Source organism: Geotrypetes seraphini, chromosome 2 (assembly GCF_902459505.1).
Source record: "Geotrypetes seraphini chromosome 2, aGeoSer1.1, whole genome shotgun sequence".
In the NCBI taxonomy this organism is placed as follows: Eukaryota; Metazoa; Chordata; class Amphibia; order Gymnophiona; family Dermophiidae; genus Geotrypetes; species Geotrypetes seraphini.
Genome location: NC_047085.1, coordinates 4,311,303 through 4,333,793, shown reverse-complemented (window position 1 = coordinate 4,333,793; position 22,491 = coordinate 4,311,303). Strand labels below are relative to the sequence as shown.

The 22,491-nt window shown below is 46.1% G+C and overlaps 1 protein-coding gene across 3 annotated transcripts in view; it reads right to left on the bottom strand.

Annotated features, from left to right (window-relative positions):
- Positions 1 to 22,491, bottom strand: part of LOC117355139 (casein kinase II subunit alpha) — a 247,635-nt gene that overhangs the window by 123,630 nt on the left and 101,514 nt on the right. For all 3 annotated transcript variants that reach the window (XM_033933254.1, XM_033933252.1, XM_033933253.1), the window contains 2 exons: positions 20,395 to 20,506; positions 3,156 to 3,257 (listed from right to left, as the gene is read on the bottom strand). In XM_033933254.1, the coding sequence (XP_033789145.1) occupies positions 3,156 to 3,257; positions 20,395 to 20,506 (214 nt within the window). The remainder of the gene's footprint in view (positions 1 to 3,155; positions 3,258 to 20,394; positions 20,507 to 22,491) is intronic.

The window sequence follows — 22,491 nt, the reverse complement described above, 5'->3', positions numbered from 1 at the left end:
CAAGGCCTCGCCCCCGAGCGGCGAGGAGCGACCACGTCGTCGAGGAGAGCCACGCGAACACTTAGGCTTCCTCGGCCGACGCCTCGCCCGAGGGCGAGGAACCCCGGGAGGACCTCGAGGAAGAGGAGGAGGAGATCCGCCTCACCCTGCGCACCTTGTCACGGGGCCTGACGCTACCCTCCGGCGGGGCCCCCGAGGCCGAGGTCGAGGGTAAGGTCGGGGCCGAGGTCGGTGCCGCCCCGGTACCCGAGGCCGAGGGAGTCGAGACCGAGGCCGCCGAGGCCGGGGTCCTCGAGGCCGAAGCAGTCGAGGCCGAAGCCTGCTGCAACTGCTCGAGGGCCCCAGACAGCTCCGTGGCAATCAATGCTCGGAGCAAATCTTGGAACGCCGGGATCCCCACCATTGTAGGCAGGTCCGAGGCCGGGGGATGCTCCCTGGAGGGCGACCTCGATCTCGAGTATTCCCTCGGGGCATTAGTGGCCATATTCCTTGGCGGGGCCGAGGACGACCCACCCGCCGTCGAGGAGCCCGAGGATGGCTTCTTAGTCGACCCTGGAGTCGAGGAAGGAAGAGAGGACTTACCCGAGGCAGGCTTAAGCGAGGGTGTAGGCTTCGAAGAAGACGAGGGTCGAGGCGAGGCCGAGGGAACCAAGGCCGATGTCGAGGCCGGGGCCGAAGCCGAGGCCGACGTCGAGGCCTTCCCCGGCGCGGAGTCGACCGCGAAGAGCTCCGCCATCCTGGCACGGCGTCGGCGGAGCGCTCTTGCCTGAAAGGTGGAGCACCGATCGCAAGAGTCAGTCGGATGCTCGGGCCCCAAGCAGAGCAAGCACCACCGGTGTGGGTCTGTAATGGAAAGTAACCGCTCACACCGGGTGCACTTTTTGAAACCCGTCAAGGGACGGGACATGAAACCCGAACAGGCCGGAAAAAAGGCCTGCCGCGGTCGCGGCTCACGGGAGCCCCCGGAGCCGACCGAAGGAAAAACTCGGGTTTCGTCGTTTTTTTTTTTTTTTTTAAACAATCAAGAAAGAAAGAAAAGATAAAATAAAGCACAGCGACCGACGAAAAAACAACCGGACGCGGTGACAGAAGGCAAAATAGCAGAGCACAATATCCACAGGGCTTCTGGCTCCGCGGAAAAAACTGAACTGAGGACCACGAGGTGGGATGCGCCCTCTAGTGGGCAAGAAGGCATGCACATGCGTGGTGCAGTGTAGCAAACTTGAAACTTCAATCAAGTTTGCTTGAAAAGCTGTCCGCGCTGGGGCTCCGTAGATGACGTCACTCACATGTGAGAATATCATGCCTGCTTGTCCTGGGATAACTATATTTTCACTTGTGTATGCTGGACACTACAGACCTATATTTTCCCATAGCCAGGTCCAGCCTGTACCTTGCTGTCTGTAAACACCTGCAGCCTTTGCAATGCTAACATTTTTGTCTCCATTCCCTGCTGGGAGGATATTTCTCCAAGGTTCTGCTGAACTGTTATCAGTGCTGTATGACTTCATATGCCAGGCACCCTGGAAAGCCATAAAACTTTTATAATGAGCAAGGATCCCTGCAGGACGATGTGGGTGTAGCGAGATGAGAGAACTTGGTACCAAAACATTTGCTCCCTGTCTCTGAACCAAGTTATGGGAACCAAGCAGCTGGATTGTTGAAAGGTCACCTTTGCCAACTTTCAGCATACAAGGACACCATCCCGAAGATGCACAAAATTGTAAAACCACCAATTAGGATCTACAAAGTGATAAAGATCTTAGCGCTGGGAGAAAGAAAGTTCACCAAGAGTTCTCTGTTTCTGCAAGGCCCCCCCCCCCTTACTGGGGAGGGGGGGGGTGGAGGTGAGAGAGGCGTGGACTGAGAGGAGGAGTTAGCTATACATTATTTTATGTTCCAATAGGGAATTACATAACCAGAATTCGGGGATGGACTTTTTTTTGGAACAAAGGAAGAATTGCTCTGTATAAAAATCACGTGTATTTTAGGTAGAGCCAGAGAGATTCACTTACTTATGCTACGGGGATCTGCTAGCCCCCTGCTAAGCATATGGGTGCAAGTTCTTCTCTCCATTGCATATTCTGAACTGACAATACATTTTTCTGATATGTCTCTGCTGCTGTAATACTGTAAGTTTTTATACTAACAATAAACAAATATTGTCTGTTTTGGAAGATACAATGCCGTCTTGTAGTTATTCCAATGAGGTAAACAAAGCAGCCTTTACTTCATTCCCAATTAATATTTCCAAATTAATAAAGTCTTTTTGCTTATTTTTAAATGGGTTTCTACCAGAGCCTTTAATTCAGTAGCATAATTAAATGAAATAACTATTTCTATAGTTTATAGGGACGGGTGGGGACGTAGGGGATACCTCGCGGGGACAGGTGGGGACGGGTGGGACTTTGGCGGGGACGGGTGGGATTTCTGTCCCCGCGCAACTCTCTACTCTGCACTCAGCCTCTCTCCCTCCCTGCCATATTCTGTAACCTGCCTCCCCTCCCGATGACTTGCAGGTCTCCACTGCCTGGGATCCTGGTGGTCCAGTGGTGGCCAGATCAGGAGGGATCCTTCCTGCCTCCTGTTCCAGTCGATTCTAAGAATTTTTACCTCCCTTCTGCCCTCCCTGTGTACTTTTTGTATCCCTGGTGGTCCAGCGATGAATCACAGGCAGGAGCAACCTTCCTTCACTCCTGCCCATGCAGAGCTGCTAGCTGATTGGCCCAGTGGTTGCCTAGATTTCTTTAGATTTCCAGTTAAATCAAACCAACCTCTATAGAGTTCATGGTGTCAAGTGTCTTACTAAGATTCTCGAGAAAGGCAAATAATCAAATAGAGAAATTAAATTTTCACAACTTGAGATCTACCTCATTTTAACCCTCTTCCCATGTAGATCGTCATCAGAGTAACGGTTCTCGGTTAATAGCCACAGACTGCAGTTTTTTGTCTAATGTGGGATACATCCTAAATCTAGCCAGGGGGTGTTACTACTGAGGATGGCCGAGGATTCCTTATGCCAACACATGAGTGGAGCAAGTTGACTGCATACCACTGAACCATTCAGCTGTTCTCTGGGTTAGCTTCCCCTAAAACAAGTTGGATTTGCTTACATGATTGTCACTCTCACAGCATGAACACATTCTGCTACTCACCACAGGGTCCTTGACAATATCTAGAAGAGCGATGACGTTTGGACCCCCTCGAAGATTCTCCAAGATTTTAATTTCTCGTTTAATTTTCTTCTTTTTCACAGGCTGGGAAAACACAACATTAAAGCTCTCAAGAATAAAACCGAGCAAGTCACAGCACCAGGGAGAGAAACAGCAGTCGCTGAGACACTTCCTATAGAGCGCTACCTTGAAGGGACCCTGCAAATTTACTACATCTGCACGCACAGCACCAAGCATGACAAAACAGAGTCACAAAGTGGCTCTCAGCACAGCCATTTGAAGCCTCTGCTCCTCCCCCTCTATCAACATAAATTGGTTCATAGTCTTAAGCGCGCAAGACAAATGAGCGCCGACAATTTAGCGCAAGACTTCATCGCGCTGCAGGAAAACCTTCTTTTAAATGGCTCCAACGGGAAGTGTTGGTGGGGAACCCCCCCACACACACTTTACTAAATAGTGATCGCGCTGGGGTTGGGGTTTTTTGGGGGGTTGTAACCTCACATTATACTGGAAGCTTAACTTTTTCCCTATTTTTTAGGGAAAAAGTTAAGTTTTCAGTATAATGTGGGGGGTTACACCCCCCCACACCCCTTCAACATGGCAGCGCGATCCCTATTAAGTAGAGTGGGGGGTTCCCCCCACACCTCCCATCAGAGCCCTTTAAAAGAAGGTTTTCTTGCAGCACGCTGAAGTCTTTGCGCTGAATTGTCGGCGCGCATTTGTCCTCGCACGCTTTTGTCCCGTCACCACATAAATTGCTGAAGAACTTGCTTTATTGTAAAACAGCATTTAAGACTTATGTGTTTGAGAAGACAGTTTGTCATTAAAGTGGTTTGGGGTTAGTTGACATAAAACAACATAACAGCAGTCAATCCAGGTCACAAGTACCTGGCAGAAAGCCAAACACTAGCAATCGATCCCAGGGCAGGCTCAGTAACACCTTATGCAATGCTTTTTTAAACCCAGATACACTAGCATCGGCCTTGACAAAATGTTATTAAATTTAGGAGCCAGCAGCTGAGACCTCTTTCACTTCTCCTTCCTCGCCCCTCCAATACTATCTGCAGTTAATTTTGTTTTGCGGGGGGAAGGGCGAGAAGGAAGGGAGAACTTTTAGAAAATGATTTACTAAGGCTTTTTTCCTATTCTGAGACTGTGGGCAAAAGAACTTTGGTAACTCAGTCCCAGAAGGCAGCACAACATATGTTTTCCGTTCTGCATTCACAACTCTTCCCCTCAGCTATAGTTTTGGGAGTGGGGAGCAACCAAGGCAACTGTATACAGCTCCTTGGCCAGAGGGGTACCAAGCCTGCCTGAACCTGAAGGTGGTACAGCCTGGTACAGTTTTAGGGTCCCCTTCCAAATTTCTGCCATTGACCTCATCCATGTCTGGTACCAGCTCTGGCAGCTGTACACATGCCAAAAACTGACATTTTCGTATCACTAAATAGGATACAAAATTTTTCTACTTTGGCCATTTGATTTTTTTTTTTTATTATTATTTTATTGGTCGCATCTAATCTAATCTTCAATTTCTAAGTCACTCTATTCCTACCTAACTTCAAGGCAACTTACAAATCAAGTCTACATTACATTTAAAAGTCGCAACAATTAAATATAAAGCAGTATATACTATGAGGCAGTTACCAGAAATAGGAGATCTAGTAATCATTCAATAGAGGGGAGTTGTCATTAGAATTACAGTAAAGCCGTTTGAAGTACAATACAGCCTCAAAATGTCTTAAATCTGCAACATTCCCCTCTTCATGGAAGCGTGCTATAGTAACTCCAGTGCTTAAATCTCCAAATTTTGATCCTTCAGTAGTCAGTAATTATAGGCCCATTTCTAACATATATCTTTCCTTTCCAAAAATCACTGAAAAGGTGACTGCTGCCCAATCATCAGACTTCCTAGATTTTACTAAAGCTGTCCATCCACATCAGACAGGTTTTTGGCTGCAGCACTCGACTGAACATTCACTCTTAGGCTTAACTCTGGATATGTCCGCTGCTTTCGATTTAGTGGACCATTCAATTCTATTCAAGAGGGTCTGGGATAAACATGTGGGATCTCTCAGAGAATAAGAGATAATGGTTACTGTGGATGGGCGGACTAGATGGGCCATTTGGCCTTTATCTTCCGTCATGTTTCTATCACTGATAAAGCCCTTCAAATGATTCAATTCGAATCTCACTGAGAGGTCTTGCTCAGTTTATTATTCTGGATCATTTTCTACTCCACAGCAGCTTCAATCAGGTGTTCCACAAAGCTTAGTTCTTTAGCCAAGCCTTTTCAATATTTTCCTCGCTCCTTTAACTTTATTGCTTCAGTCACTTGGACTTACATTTTTGATTTTCTTTTAATTTCCAAAAAATTAGATGAGGTAGCTCTAATAGATTGCAGAAAACTTCAACAATGATTTTTTTCCTCTACTAAATGTTAACTGAAACTTCCCTTGTTGTATTCCTCATCTATTAAGATTCTTTGTGTTATCTTAGATAATTCATTGTCATGCCACTCACTCATTTCTAATGCTGTTTCTACTTCATTCTTTAAACTTCTTCAGCTTCGTTCTGTTCAACCACTTCTAAATCGTGCCTTTCTTTGATTCTCTTGCATTCTATGGTCCTTTCTAAGATGGATTACTGTAACTCTCTTTTAGTTGGACTTCCTCAATATCAGCTGCGTTTCCTTCAGCTTGTACAAAACACAGCTCGTCGTCTACTTTATTACCATTCAAAATATAAATCACATCACTCCTCTGCTTAAATCTGAACACGTGGTCCCGAGAGCCTACAGATTACCATTTAAATAAATTCAGTCTTCTGGGCTCCCCTCTTTCTTGTTCTATTTTCTGACCCCCATTTGCCCAACAGGAACTTACGCACCTCACATCAACACCTGTTATCTGTATCGTCTTTTCGACAGATGTTTCTCAACATTAACCGCGGCTCTAGCTCAGTGTTTCTTAACTCAGTCCTGGAGAACCCTCTTGCCAGCCAGGTTTTCAGGATATCCACAATGAATATGCATGAAAGAAATTTGCATATAATGGAAGCAGTATATGCAAATCAAGATTATGCATATTAATTGTGGAAATCCTGACAACCTGACAGCTACTCTCGCGGCGATTTTTTATTTCTTTTCCTCCACAGCACGAGGCAGGGGGAAGGAAGCAGACAAAGAGAGGACCCAGGAGAGGCGCTGAGGAGGGGAGGCAGCAAGGCGCCGGAGAAGCGGGAGTCAACGACGGGGCAGCGGCGAGAGTAGCTCCGCCCACCCCACCACGTCAGCAGCTAGGGTCTGGGCTCCTCCTTAAAAGGGGTCGAGCCAACGGGCGCAGCTACTCTCGCAGTGATTTTTTATTTCTTTTCCTCCACAGCACGAGGCAGGGGGAAGGAAGCAGGCAAAGAGAGGACCCAGGAGAGGCGCTGAGAAGCGGAGGGGAGGCAGCAAGGCGCCGGAGAAGCGGGAGTCAACGACGGGGCAGCGGCGAGAGTAGCTCCGCCCACCCCACCACGTCAGCAGCTAGCGTCCGGGCTCCTCCTTAAAAGGAGTCGAGCCAGCGGCGCGCAGCCATTCGGCGCGTGGCGAAGGCGAGCGGCAAAGGCGCTCGCCTTAGCGAGAGCGCCTTTGCGAAGTGCTTCAAAGGAAGAACCTTCAACTTTAAATCTGTACTTGAGTTTCTACAACTACAAATTGCCAAATTAACTTCAATTTAACTTCCAACTTCCTACCAAATCTTCCCACTCTCTACCAAACCACCAAGCACCTACAACCTTCACACTAAGTAGACAGACCTCACCAGTCATTTTCCGCTAAGAAATAGACAGTCTTAACTAACAATTATCCGACTACTGACTATCTCTATCTCTCACACCTCTACACTAGCTAACCTACAACCTATAACTATCTAAAAAAAAAAAAAAAAAATAGAGATTTTAATTTACACCTTCTAAAATGGCAGGTAGAACCAGAAGTAGCAAGACTTCAATCAAGACAGGCAGTACAGTCACCGAGGATATCCAGGGGGTGGCTACGGCACATGTGCAGATGGAGGGGAAACCAGGACAGAGTACAGAGGTCTCTGTACAGACCGAGGCCATCCCCCCGAAAATGTCTACAGTCGCTACACAGACGGATGTAACGAATCAACTAGAAGAAAACCTTCTACTGGAGCTGAGGAACCTGAGAGAGGAGGTCCAGCGCTTGAGAAGCATTCGAGACGATGAGACCTTCATCGACGACGTCATCCAGGAACTGTCCCAGGTCACCAAACAGGAACCTAACGGGACCATACCCATGACATCCAAGCAAACTACCAATCCCGATACCTCCAGACCAACCATCGGAATACAGGAGGAAGCTGGAGACGCTGACTCCTGGCAACTGGTAACTTCCTCCACAGGAAAACGCAGAAGACCTTCCTCATCTTCTGTCTCTTTCTCTCACACACAGGGCTGTTCTACATCGACCCTGCAGATCACCTTGAAGAACAGATTCCAACTGCTACAGGACGGACCTGACAATGAGGTACAGAGAGATGATCAACAGGAGTTTCCAGTTCCAGAGACAACAGGACGACCCACCCCTAAGAAGCGCAGAGTGGTTGTCATTGGAGATTCGCTACTGAGGGGCACCGAGGGACCAATCTGCAGAACAGACTTGCAATCAAGAGAGGTTTGCTGTTTGCCAGGGGCCAGGATCCGGGATGTAACCGCTTGCCTGGATAGACTCATCAAGCCTCAGGACCACTTCCCCATGATCCTCGTCCATGTCGGAACAAACGACACTGCCAGGAGCACCCAGGATAGCATACCGGCAGGCTTCAGAGCCCTGGGTGAGAAGCTAAGGAGGATGGATGCACAGGTGGTCTTCTCCTCGATCCTCCCTGTAAGGGGCAAGGGCAGAGCCAGGGAGGATCGCATCCAGAGGACTAACGACTGGCTGCGAGATTGGTGCAGGGAGATGAACTTCGGGTTCCTACAACATGGAGAGACACTACTGGGACTACAGGGACCAGATGGGCTATACCTGACTAGAAGAGGGAAGAAAAACAGGTATTCCACCACAGGGTACAAACACTTTCAAACCTAGGATAGGTACACATTGCAATACTGAGTCTAGGGAAGGTACACAAACTACAAGTAGTACTGAAAAGGTCCACGCAGCTCAAGCAGCAACAGCCCCAGGGAGGCTTAGCAAACATACTACATGGAGGGCTATGTATGTCAACGCCCATAGTTTGGGCAACAAAATCCTGGAACTTGAGACTGAAATGAGAAACGCTGACCTGGATGTGGTGGCGATAACTGAGACCTGGCTTACCGACTCCCACGGGTGGGACATGGTGATACCAGGATACAACCTTCTTCGCCAAGACAGGGAGGGCAGAATGGGGGGAGGTGTAGCAATATACACTAAGGATGATATCAAAGTCACCAGAATCACAGATATCAGGTACACAGGGGAATCCCTTTGGGTAAATTTGGCCAGGGGGAATGACAAATGCCTGTATCTTGGCATAGTATACAGACCCCCAAGGCAACAGGATGACATAGATATAGAATTAATCGGTGACATAGAGAATATCACATTACGTGGGGATACAGTGTTGTTAGGAGACTTCAATATGCCTGATGTGGATTGGAACACACTTTCCTCTGCATCCAGCAGCAGCAGGAGACTATTGAACTCTATGAAGGGAGCTAAACTGAGGCAACTGGTATTGGAGCCAACAAGGGAACAGGCAATACTGGACCTATTGCTTACCAATGGCGAAAGTGTCACTGAGGTCTCAGTGGGCGATAAGTTGACCTCCAGTGACCACAACATGATATGGTTCAAACTCAGGAAGGGTTTCGCCAAAACTAACACATTAACCAGGGTCCTTAACTTCAAGAACGCCAACTTTGAGGGTAACATAGAAACATAGAAATAGACGGCAGATAAGGGCCAAGGCCCATCTAGTCTGCCCACCCTAATGTCCCTTCATCAATCAAGCACTACAAAACCGAGCAGGAACAGATAACGTAGAGGAATTGTGGTCGACTCTGAAAGCTATCATTCAGGAGGCAACCAATCGCTATATAAAATCAGTGAGTAAACGGCGCAGGAACAATAAGCCACAATGGTTCTCTGCGGAGATCTCGGACCTCATAAAAGAGAAGAAAAAAACGTTCATCTCCTACAAACATACAGGATCTCAGGACTCTAGAGAAGTCTATTTGGCTAGGGCAAGAGCTGTCAAAACAGCGGTTAGAGAGGCCAAATTCCGAATGGAGGAAACTTTAGCAAAGAACATCAAGAAGGGCGATAAATCCTTCTTCAGGTATATTAGCGACAGAAACCGCAGCACAAGCGGGATAGTATGCCTTAGGAAACCAGACGGGAACTATGTAGAAGCAGACTCAGAAAAAGCTGAATTGTTAAACGAATACTTCTGTTCAGTCTTCACCCGCGAGGCGCCGGGTTCTGGCCCTCAGCTGCAGAAAAAGAATGACTCAGGAGACCCATTTAGTAATTTCAAGTTTACAACAAGCAGTGTCTACTGTGAGCTGTCTAAACTCAAGGTTAACAAAGCAATGGGGCCAGACAACCTACACCCCAGGGTGCTCAGGGAGTTAAGGGACGTCCTGGCGGAACCACTTTCCGCACTCTTCAATCTCTCCCTTAGTACAGGTAGAGTCCCATTGGACTGGAAAACGGCTAACGTCGTTCCACTCCACAAAAAAGGTTGCAGGACAGAGGCTGAGAACTACAGACCAGTGAGTCTCACATCTATAGTGAGCAAACTAATGGAAACCCTAATCTAACACCAATTAGATAAGATCCTGGATGAAGAGAATCTACGGGATCCCCGTCAACATGGATTTACCAAGGGGAAATCCTGCCAATCCAACTTGATCAGCTTCTTTGACTGGGTGACGGGGAAGCTCGATGTTGGAGAGTCCTTGGACATTGTATACTTGGACTTCAGCAAAGCATTTGATAGTGTCACACACCGCAGGTTGTTGTGCAAAATGAGTTCTATAGGATTAGGTGACACTTTGACAAAATGGGTTGGGGACTGGCTTAGTGGTAGGCTTCAGAGGGTGGTGGTGAACAGCACCCCCTCCGTAACGACGGCAGTGATCAGCGGAGTGCCACAGGGCTCGGTCTTAGGCCCGATCCTTTTCAATATCTTTATAAGGGACTTGGCTGAGAGGCTTCGCGGTAAAATAACGTTATTCGCCGATGACGCCAAACTATGTAATATAACAAGCAAGAGCACAACGAACAATATGAAACATGACCTACTCCTATTGGAGCAATGGTCAAGGACCTGGCAATTGAGTTTCAATGCCAAGAAATGCAAAGTCATGCACCTCGGCAGTCAAAATCCATGCGAGACTTACACCCTAAATGACGAGATCCTAGCAAGGACTGTTGCAGAACGGGACTTAGGGGTGATCATCAGTGAAGACATGAAGGCTGCCAATCAAGTGGAGCGGGCTTTATCTAAGGCTAGGCAGATCATAGGATGTATACGTAGAAGTTTCGTCAGCCGTAAGCCTGAAGTCATTATGCCGTTGTATAGATCCATGGTGAGGCCCCATCTGGAATATTGCATGCAATTCTGGAGGCCTCATTACCGCAAGGATGTGCTGAGGCTTGAGTCAGTCCAGCGAATGGCCACCCGGATGGTCTCGGGACTCAGGGATCTCCCGTACGAGGAACGGCTGGATAAATTGCGGCTATACTCACTCGAGGAACGCAGAGAGAGGGGAGATATGATCGAGACGTTCAAGTACCTCACGGGCCGTATCGAGGTAGAAGAGGATTTCTTTTTTTTCAAAGGTCCGACGGCGACAAGAGGACATTCATGGAAAATCAGGGGGGGGGAAGTTACACGGCGACACCAGGAAATACTTTTTCACCGAAAGAGTGGTTGATCGCTGGAATAGACTTCCACTTCAGGTGATCGAGGCAAGCAGCGTGCCTGATTTTAAGAAGAAATGGGATCGTCACGTGGGATCTCTGCACAGAGTTAAATAGGGAAGGGTCATTGGGGTGGGCAGACTAGATGGGCCGCGGCCCTTATCTGCCGTCTTTTTCTATGTTTCTATGTTTCTAACCTGACTGGCAAGGGGGTACTCCAGGACTGAATTAAGAAACACTGCTCACTTCTTTGTTATGGCCCCTATTCTTTGGAACTCCCTACCACTATACTTAAGGTCAGAAAAATCTTTTCCTTATTTTCTTTCTCCATCCCTTCTACCCTTTGTTTCCCTTTCTGTTCTTCCCTATATTACACTTTAAACTTTCCCTCCCCTAGCAAACCTACTCGTGGCGCGTTTGTTTCCTTGTTATAGGTTTACCGCCCTGTTTGTCTTATTTTATTTTTATTTTTATCCCTGTTTTTATTATTGTAAACCGCTTTTATCTGACAATTCCTGTTAGTAATTGCAGTATAGCAAATAAAATAACTGTGTAGTTTGCTGTGGAAGAGCATAGTTTTTAAGTATCGATGGAGTATATGTTCTCAAAAAGGAAAGTCTTCAGTTTCTTTTGAAATCTGGGGTAGTTAGCTTCTGTCTTGATAATTGTTGCCCTTGGTGCCAAGAAAGGCGAGTAGCAAATTAAATATGCAATTGTATTTTACACCTTTGGGAGATGGTTCATTTGAAATGTTTTAAGTTTTCTGGCTAATATTGCCCAGAAGTTGACAAAGGTTTATAAGTGGCTCTGTGGAGTTCACACATCTTATATGTGATACAAGTGTTAGCAGATAGCCAGTGCAGTCTACTGTAGTAAGGCGAGATGGAATCATATTTTTTCAGTTTGAATATTAGTCTTATCGCTCTCGTATCAGTTGCAGTTTGTGCATGAGGGTAGAGTTAATGCCAGCATAGAGAATGCTACAGTAGTTGGGATAGCACGAGCATCTGTGTCAGTACGGCAAAGTGATGATCATAGAAGAAGAATCCGATTAGTCTTAATTGTTTCATGCTATAGAAAAGGTGTTTTTTTCCCCTTAAGTTGGAGATTTGAGGTTTGTAAGATAGGGTAGAGTCACATACAAGGACCTTAGAGGTTTTGTCTATATTTAGAGAGGTTCCTGAGAGTAGTGCAACAGTTATAGGGACTGTTTGCAAGGTGCTGTGAAACCATAGGAATCTATTTCACTACCAGCCAACTACAGACTTGTGGCATTGATCCCCTTTTTTGTAAAGATTATGGAGGGTTTGGTCCAAATTCACTTGACGAAATATCTTGAGCAACATTCCTTGCTCCATGATTCTCAATCTGGCTTCAGAACTTATTATAGTTGATGGTCAGCTTAGAAGAGGTATGCAGGCAGAGCGATAAATCCCCGGGACCGGATGGCATCCATCCGAGGGTCATCAAGGAACTGAAAGGGACTATAGATAACTGCTTCAACTAATAGCCAATCTGTCTACGGATTCAAGACAAAGTTAGACAAGTTCCTGCTGAACCGGAACATATGATGGTAGGGCTGGTCTCAGTTTGGGCACTGGTTTTTGACCTAGAGGCCGCCGCGGGAGCAGATTGCTGGGCACGATGGACCACTAGTCTGACCCAGCAGTGGCAATTCTTATAGTACAGAAACGGTGATAGCTACAATGTTAGATCATCTAAATGGTCTGCTGAGCAAGGGTAGTAATGCATTGGTTCTTCAGTTTGATCTGAGTAGCGCCTTTGACTTGGTGGATCACACCAAGTTACTGGCCTGCCAAGATGCCCTAGGGTTCCAAGGTAACGTTCTCTCGTGGTTCAAAGGGTTCCTTGGATCAAGACACTATCAGATGAAGTCTAATAATCAGCTTTCCGTAGCTTGGAAAAATCCTTGCGGGGTCCCTCAGGGTTCCCCACTCTCTCCCACATTATTTAATGTGTATCTATCTTCTCTGGGATTTCATTTGAACAAACTGGGCTCTAGACTGTTTAGTTATGCTGATGACATTACAATCATCATTCCTTGTAATACAGCTATATCTCATATTACCCAAATAATTGAGTCTATACTGAAACTGATGGAATCATGGATGCAAGAATTTAAATTCAAATTAAATCAAATCATGGTAAGACCAAATTCTTTGTTGCGTCTCCACCTAGAATTTTACATGAATCAATTACTATAGACTCAACACTATATAAAATATTGGGATTTATCTCCTACCATCTCTTCCTGCCCCCCCCATAAGTCCCTTCCCCTGCTTGTAATTCCAGATTTTTTCTTGTTCCCGATCCTGCCATTTGTGTATCTTTCCTGACTTTTCAACACGAGTCCAGCATCTTTTCTGACTTCCCCTTCTCCCATGTCTATAGGGCCAGAGAAAGAGTGAGAGGGTGGAGGATCACAGGAAGATTTGCTGGGAGAAAGAGGTGCAGATGGAGGGGGGGTTTAGGGTAATCTTTGAGAGGGTCAGATTTTGGAAATAGGGACGGAAAAAAGGGAGATGGTGACAAAGGAGGGAAGGAGAGAAATGGTGAGCACAGAGTGGTGGGGAGAGGGAGGGAAGGGAAGAGAGGGTACCCATGGAAGGGGAAAGAAAGGAAATTGAGGGAGGGAGGCAATGGTGCCCAAGAATGGCAGCGAAGAACAGAGAAGAGTCAAAAATGAGTTAGTTGGTTAGGTGCCATCTAGTTGTGTTCAAGTTCTAGCGACTTGATGAATTACAGATCTAAAAAGAGATCTGTTTTGTGCTAGTATGGTAAGGTCCTCCAGCATCATCCCTATAGTTGTTTTCAATGTGTCCAGCCATCTGATTGCAGGTCGTCATCTTCGCCTGGTTCCTTCAATTAATGGAGGAGGGTAAATAGTGGTGTGCCGCAGGGATCTCTACCGGGACCGGTGCTATTTAACTGATTTATAAATGATCTGGATATTGAAACAACGAGTAAGGTGATTAAATTTGCAAATGACACTAAACTGTTCAACATTGTTAAAACGCATGTGGAGTGAAGCACATTGGGAAGAAAAATCCAAATCATAGTTACCGGATGCTCGGGTCCACTTTGGGGATTAGCGCTCAAGAAAAAGATTTGGGTGTCATCTTGGACAATATTCTGAAACCTTCCACCCAATGTGTGGCAGCGGCCAAGAAAGCAAACAAGATGCTAGGAATTATTAGAAAAGGGATGGTAAATAAGACTGTTATAATGCCTCTGTATCGCTCAATGGTGTGAACAAACCTTGTAGTATTGCATTCAGTTCTGGTCTCCTTTTCTCAAAAAAGATATAGCGGCACTAGAAAAGGTTCAAAGAAGAGTGACCAAGATGATAATAGGGGATGGAACTTCTCCCTTATGAGGAAAGACTGAAGAGTTTAGGGCTCTTCAGATTGGAAAAGAGACTGCTGAGGGGAGATATGATTGAAGTCTATAATATCTTGAGTGGTGTAGAACGGGTGCAAGTGGATCAATTTTTTACTGCATCAAAATTTACAAAGACTAAGGGACTCTCGAAGTTACAGAATAATACTTTTAAAACCAATAGGAGGAAATATTTTTTTTCACTCGGAGTATAGTTAAACTCTGGAATGCGTTGCCAGAGGATGTGGTAAGAGCGGTTAATGTAGCTGGTTTTAAAAAAGGTTTGGATAAGTTCCTGGAGGAAATGTTGGGACAGACATGGGGGAAGTCACTGCTTGCCCTGGTTCAGTGGCATGGAATACTGTAACTATTTGGGCCTTTGCCAGGTACCTGTGACTTGGATTGGTCTCCGTGAAGATGGGAAATTGGGCTATATGGACCACTGGTCTGACTTAGGAAGGCTATTCTTATGTTCTTATGTCCTTTGCAAATGATCTCTCTTCTGACAGTATGACCAAAAAGCACAGTTACTTACTGTAATAGGTGTTATCCAGGGACAGCAGACAACTATTCTCACATGTGGGTGACGTCATTCACGGAGCCTAGATGCGGACAGCCTTGCAAGCAGACTTGCTTGAAGAAATTCAGAAGTTTTGAGTCTGCCGCACTGCGCGAGTGCCTTCCGGCCCAGCACAGGGCGCGTCTCCTCAGTTCAGATAGCTAGCAGAGAAGCTAACCAGGGGAAGTGGGTGGGTTGTGAGAATAGCTGCTTGCTGTACCTGGATAACACCCGTTATGGTAAGTAACTGTGCTTTATCACAGGACAAGCAGGCAGCCTATTCTCACATGTGGGTGACCTCCAACCTAACCAGAATGGTATGGTGGGAGTGTTGGCAATTCAGGAGAATAAATTTTGTAACACTGCCTGGCCAAAATGGCCAACCCGTCTGGAGAAAACATCCAGACAATAATGAGAGGTGAAAGTATGAACCGAGGACCAGGTGGCAGCTTTTCAAATTTCCTCAATAGGAGTGGATCTGAGGAAAGCCACTGAAGCCGCCATGGCTCTGACTTTGTGGGCTGTGACTCGACTCTGTAGATGCAGTCCAGCCTGAGCATAGCAGAAAGAGATACAAGCAGCCATCCAGTTGGAGATGGTTCGCTTAGAAATCGGGTGTCCCAACTTGTTTAGATTGAAGGAGACAAAAAGTTGAGGAGCAGATCTGTGCGGTTTGGTGCATTCTAAGTAGAAGGCCAAAGCACGCTCACAGTCCACAGTATGAAGAGCTGATTCTCCAGGATGAGAATGAGGCCTTGGAAAAAATACTGGAAGTACAATGGACTGGTTGAGATGAAATTCTGAAAACAGTTTAGGTAAGAATTTAGGATGAGTACGGAGGACCACCTTGTCATGATGGAAAACTGTGAAAGGTGGATCGGCAACTAAAGCTTGCAGCTCCCTGACTTTTCGAGCAGATGTGAGGGCAATGAGAAACACCACTTTCCAAGTGAGGTATTTCAGATGAGCCGTAGACATTTGTTCAAATGGAGGCTTCATCAATTGAGCAAGAACAACATTGAGATCCCAAACTACTGGAGGCAGATTGAAAGGAGGTTTGACATTGAAAAGTCCTTTCATAAATCTGGAAACCACAGGATGAGCAGAAAGGGGTTTCCTTTCGATAGACTGATGGAAAGCAGCAATTGCACTAAGATGGACTCAAATGGATGTAGACTTGAGGCCAGAGGTAGATAAGTGCAGAAGATAAGGAGGTATCTCGAGGCTCCTTGTTGTGAGAGATGCACTACGTAGAAAATCTAGTCCATTTTTGGTGGTAGCATTGTCTAGTGGCAGGTTTTCTGGAAGCCTCTAAAATATCCCGAACAGGTTGAGAAAACTGAAGGGGAGTTATGTTGAGAGGTACCAAGCTGTCGAGTGTAGAGACTTCAGGTTGGGATGAAGTAGAGATCCCTGACTCTGTGTAAGCAGAGATGGAAAAACTGGTAGAAGATATGGCTCCCTGCTGCTGAGTTGAAGAAGAATGGAGAACCAGGGTTGCCTGGGCCACCGAGGAGCTATTAGAATCATGGTGGTATGATCAGTCTTGAGCTTGACAAGTCTTGAGAATAAGAAGGAATGGAGGGAACGCATACAGGAAGATACAGTGGTACCTCGGTTTATGAGTGCACCAGTTTGTGAGTGTTTTGCAAGACGAGCAAAACATTCACAAACTTGGTGCCTCGTAAACCGAGCTTGCTTCGCTGTACGAGCGCCCCCCCCCCACCGCAATCCGGCATCCCCCTCCCCCCCCCGAGCAGTCAATGACACCCTATACCTGACTTGGCACCAGTGCCGGTGCCCGAAGATCCTCCCTCTTCTGGCGCAGCCTGGGCTGGGCGGTGCGTCGGAGATCCTCCTTCTTCTGGTCTGGGCTGGCTTTGAGCATGCTCAAAGCCTTCTGGTCTCGCTTTCTCCGAGATTGAGAGCGAGACCAGAAGGCTTTGAGCATGCGCAAATGCTCAAAGCCAGTCCAGCCCAGCCCAGCCCAGCCCAGCCCAGCCCAGAAGGAGGAGGATCTCCGACGCACCGCCCAGCCGCACCAGAAGAGGGAGGATCTTCGGGCACCGGCACTGGTGCCAAGTCGGGTAAAGGGTGTCATTGACTGCTCGGGGGGGGGGGGGTGAAGTAGGATCGCGGTGAAGGGGGGGGCAACGCGATCGGGGGGGGGATGCCGGATTGCCGGGGGGGGGGGGGTTTGGAACAGCATTGGATTCCTCAGGGGGGGAGAATGGAGCAGCGCCGGTAGCCTCGGGGGGGGGGGGGGGGGGGGGGAGGGAGGGGGAGGAGGTGGAACCAATCAAAGCAGTTTCCCTTACTTCCTAAGGGGAAACTTGCTTTGATATACGAGCAATTTGGTTTACGAGCATGCTTCTGGAACGAATTATGCTCGTAAACCAAGGTTCCACTGTATTCGTCCATTACAGAAGGAAAGCATCAACCTCGAGGCGATGAGGAGAGTATATCCTGGAGCAGAACTGAGGAAGTTTGTGGTTGTGGGGAGATGCAAAGAGATCTATCTGAGGGAAAATGTGATAAAGTGTCCATTTGTGAAGTTGCAGAAGACAACTCAACTTGTCCGCCAGTTTTTCTCTCCTTGAATGTAGACAGCTTTCAGGAAGGTGTTGTGATGGATCGCCCAGTCCCACACCCTTTGAGCTTCCTGACCAAGAGGGAGAGATCCTGTTCCTCCCTGCTTGTTGACTTGATTGTCTGTCCAAATAAGGACTACCTGGTTGTGAAGAAGATGCTGAAAAGCTTTGAGAGCATTGAAGATCGCTCTGAGTTCAAACAGACTGATATGACACTGACGATCCATGCTGGACCAGTGGCCTTGAGTACGGAGACAGTAGAGATGAGCACCCCAAGCGTAGGTCGAGGAATATGTCGTGAAGACCTTCGGATGAGGGGCTGCATCATTTGGGCTTTGAGTGACATAGGGCTCCTTTTATTAAGCCGCACTAGTGGGGTTAACGCGTGTGACTTTTCATCACATGCTAACCCCCGTGCTGGCCTAAAAACTACTGCCTTCTCAAGAGGAGGTGGTAGCGGCTAGCGCGGCCGGCGGTTTAGCACACGGTATTACGCGCATTAAACCACTAGCGCACCATAGCTTGTTTTATCTCTTCCAGAATCGATTTGTTAGTTCAAATGAGTCGATCTACTTTCTATCTTGTTTCCGTAGTTTTTAATCTTATTTTCATGGACACTTGATTAGAATTCTGAGCAATGGGCAAGTCCGAAGCAGTACCTATTGCTAGGGGAGTCCCTCAAGGCTCTGTACTATCAGCACTAATGTTTAATTTATACATAGTGTCTTTAGGGGAAATATTCCAGAAATTGCAAGTGAGTTATCGCTTTTAAGAACATAAGAATAGCCCAATGCCAGAAATCTCATAAGGTAACTCAAGATCTATCAATCCAGATCGAAAATTTGGAAAATAGGGCGAGAAGAAGGAACATTAGGCTTCTAGGGCTACCAGAAAATTCAGAGGGGAAAGACGTGGTAGCATTTATAGAGATGTTTATTCCTAAGCTAATTCCTTTAACACCCAAATTTCCCGTCGAAATTGAAAGAGCCCATAGAATTCCAATAAAGCGCACTAACGGATTTACTGGCCCTAGACCATTAATTTTTTGTGTATTAAGATTTCAGCAGGCATTAGAAATCCTTCAATTTGCCAAGCAGAATAGAAATCTTAATTATAAGGATACAAAGAACATAAGAATAGCCTTACTGGGTAAGACCAATGGCTCATCAAGCCCAGTAGTCTGTTCTCACAGTGGCCAATCCAGGTCTCTAGTACCTGGAAAACCCCAAAAAGTAGCAACATTCCATGCTACCGATTCAGAGAAAGCAGTAGCTTTCCCCATGTCTTAATAACAGACTATGGACTTTTCCTCCAGGAAATTGTCCAAACCTTTCTTAAAACCAGCTACACTATCTGCTCTTACCACAACCTCTAGCAACGCGTTCCAGAGCTTAACTATTCTCTGAGTGAAAAAAATATTTCCTCCTATTGGTTTTTAAAGTATTTCCCGGTAATTTTATCGTGTGTCCCCCCATGTCTTTGAAATGTCTGATGGAGTGAAAAATGGATCCACTTGAACCCATTCTACTCCACTCAGGATTTTATAGACTTCAATCATATCTCTTCCAAGCTTTAATCTTTCCTCATATGAGAGGAGTTCCATCCCCTTTATCATCTTGGTCTCTCTTCTTTGAACCTTTTCTAGTACCATTATATCTTTCTTGAGATAAGGAGACCACTGCCGTACAGCTGAAATGTTTTTCAAGCACTGAATCTTCAGGCTGCCAGTCTGAACGGTGTCTGACAGCCTCCAACCCCCGTGGACATAAAAATGGAGGGGGTGAAATGCAGCCAGCACCCTGCAATACTGCACTGAGCCTCCAACAGATGCCTAACAGCCTGCACTGAAGCCCCTTCAACCAAGTAGGCGAGCAGTGCTACAAGGGGAACGGCTTCAAGCTTCAAAAATGCTTCTGCAGTCTGGCCAACAGGTATCATAGACCTTAGTCTGCTTCTCCTCCATGCAGGGAGAGCTGTACCCTCAACTAGGGGAGCTCTTAGCACCAAAATGAAGCAAAAAAAATTGTGAAAAAAATGAAATAAACCAACAAAAATAAAGAAATAAGCAGAGCAGATCAGAAAGCTCTTTCAGGCTTGTGTGCAGAAGGGAAAAACTGAGGGAGGCAGCAGAGCTCTCTGGTGAAGTAGGAGGGATTCAAAAACCAGAGTGGATTTCTTCTGCACGGCTCACGAGCACTGGAATATTACCATCAATCCAGAATGACACACCTATATTTATTTTTAGTTATGATGTGCGGTCTTGTGCTTTTCTATCTGATTTTGGAGTCCTTTTCTTATTTTGCTTTTGATTTTTGATATTGTACCAAGCAGTAAGTAAATATGTGCAGCAGAAGCACCCATCTACAGCTGTCAATGTTCATATTCTAAACATGCATAGCAGAAAGGCAGTACTAGAGCATTATGAGCACACATTCTGAGCATGCACAGCAAAAGCATTATCCTAGAGTTGTCTGTATATAAATCAACAGTGCCATCCCAGAGCAGTTTGCACATATATTGTATGTATGCATAGCAGACGCATCATCCCAGAGCTGTTCACATGCACTATTCTAAACGTATACAGAAGCAGTGTTCAAGCTCACACATTCACAGGCGCACCCACTGACCAGCCACCAAGGGTGCAGTCAAGCAGCTGCACGAGTGATGCTGGGTACAGGAAGGCATCAGATGGGCAAGCTTCATCCCCTCTGAAAACATGACATGCATGAAAATAGCCCTTCTTACACTCACCTTTAGAATTTTCACCACCACTTTTTCATTGTTTGTGATATTAATGGCTTCAAAAACTTCACTGTATTTGCCACGGCCTAGTTTTCTCACAAGTTGATAGTCATCTTGATTCCTGAGAAAACAGGAGAGTGGATCATACAACTTATCTAAAACCAAAGCACCCCAGCCTCTGAACAACTTTGCCCAGCAAAATGAGATGATTTCCAACAGAACTAAGATGAAAAACTTAGAAACAAGCTCTGAAGGCAAGCCTTGAAAAAAATTAAACCTGGTAACAGATGTAAGGTTCTTCTAGTCTTCCCATCAGCAACGAAAGATCTCACGGTTTTCATGCATAACCTCATATACAAGGTTCCTGGGTGCTTGTGCCAGGCTTTACCCCTCAATCCCCTTATAGCTAAGGATCCTCTGTGTTTATTAAAGGCTTTACCCCCCTCATGACCCAGCACCCCCTCCAATCACCACCGCACCCCCTCCAAAGCTAAAGACATCAGTACTTATCCCAGGCTTTACCTCTCGCATAGCTAAGGATCCTCTGTGCTTATCCCAAATTTTACCTTTCACTCTCCCAAAGACAGACATCTTACATTGTGTCACTACCTTATCTCAGTGATTATGTCATTACCCACAACCTTTACATAAATTTTCAAAGTGAAGGTGCTCTTCTGCTTTGAAGGAAGAAATACTCCCAGAGATCTGCACCCATTCTGTAGGAACATTTTCAAACCACAACAACATACATAAATTTGAAATCAAATCCTATATACAAGCGCACCCTAAGCACAAATAAAAAAGCCAAAAACAGAAAACTATTACTGTTGGGGGATTCCATCATCAGAGGCATTAACCTTGGAACACAGGGCGAGGAGACCAAAATAGTGAAATGTCTTCCAGGATCCTCAGCTACCAGGAGTTCTAGGCAAATACTGACTATAATTAAGGAAGAAACTAAGGATTTTAACACTGATGTTGTTATCCATCTGGGAACAAATGACCTGGCCAACAACTCCACACTTGCAGCACAGAAAGCTTTTCGGGAGCTTGGTGAGGGCGTGAAACCTTTTGTAAAGACTTTAGCTTTTTCTGAAATACTGCCTGCATATGGAAAAGGAGAGCAAAGAGTGAAAAACACAGAGGACTTTAATAGATGGCTCAGAGCCTGGTGTCATCAAGAAGGCTTCAGGTACATAGGAGGATGGGGAAATAAATGGAAGGACAAGAAGCTATATTGCACTGATGGGCTACATATTACTACAGCAGGAAAAAGAAACCTTGCAGAGAAATTTAGACAATATTTTTCTAGGCATTTAAACTAGAAGGTGGGGGTGGTGTATGTACGAAGGACAATTATAGAGACCACCCCCGGCAAAAGAAAAGATGTGATAGTAGTAAAGGCTGCAACATAAGCAATATCAGCAACTCATTTCTTAGTATTGCAACGGAAAGTGAAACGACACAAAAATCCATGCGAAAAAGGAGATTATCGCTGAAAAATAGCTGGAAAGCGATGACCACAAATGCTCGCAATCTAAGCAACAAAGTTCATGATCTGCAAGCCCTGATGTTAGAGGCAGATCTAGATATTGTCGCTATCACAGAGACATAGTTCAGTGAATCACATGGATGGGATGCAAACATACCGGGATATAATCTTTTTAGGAAGGACAGAGATGGTCATAAAGGTGGAGGAGTAGCTCTCTATGTAAAAATCAATATCCAAGCGACCGAAATGCAAGAGACCTGGGGAGAGGAAGAAGCGATATGGATTGCTCTGAAAAGAGAAGATGGAACTTCTATCTACGTGGGTGTAGTCTACAGACCTCCGACTCAATCGCAGCAAATTGATAAGGATCTGATTGTGGATATCCAAAAGTTTGGAAGGAAAGAGGAGGTTCTGCTGTTGGGAGATTTCAACCTGCCGGATGCGGACTGGAATGTTCCGTCTGCGGAATCGGAAAGAAGTAGGGAGATTGTGGATGCCTTTCAAGAGGCTCTGCTCAGACAAATGGTGACGGAACCCACAAGGGAAAAAGCGATATTGGATCTGGTCCTCACAAATGGAGAGAGTATCTCTAATGTTCGAGTGAGTGCTCACCT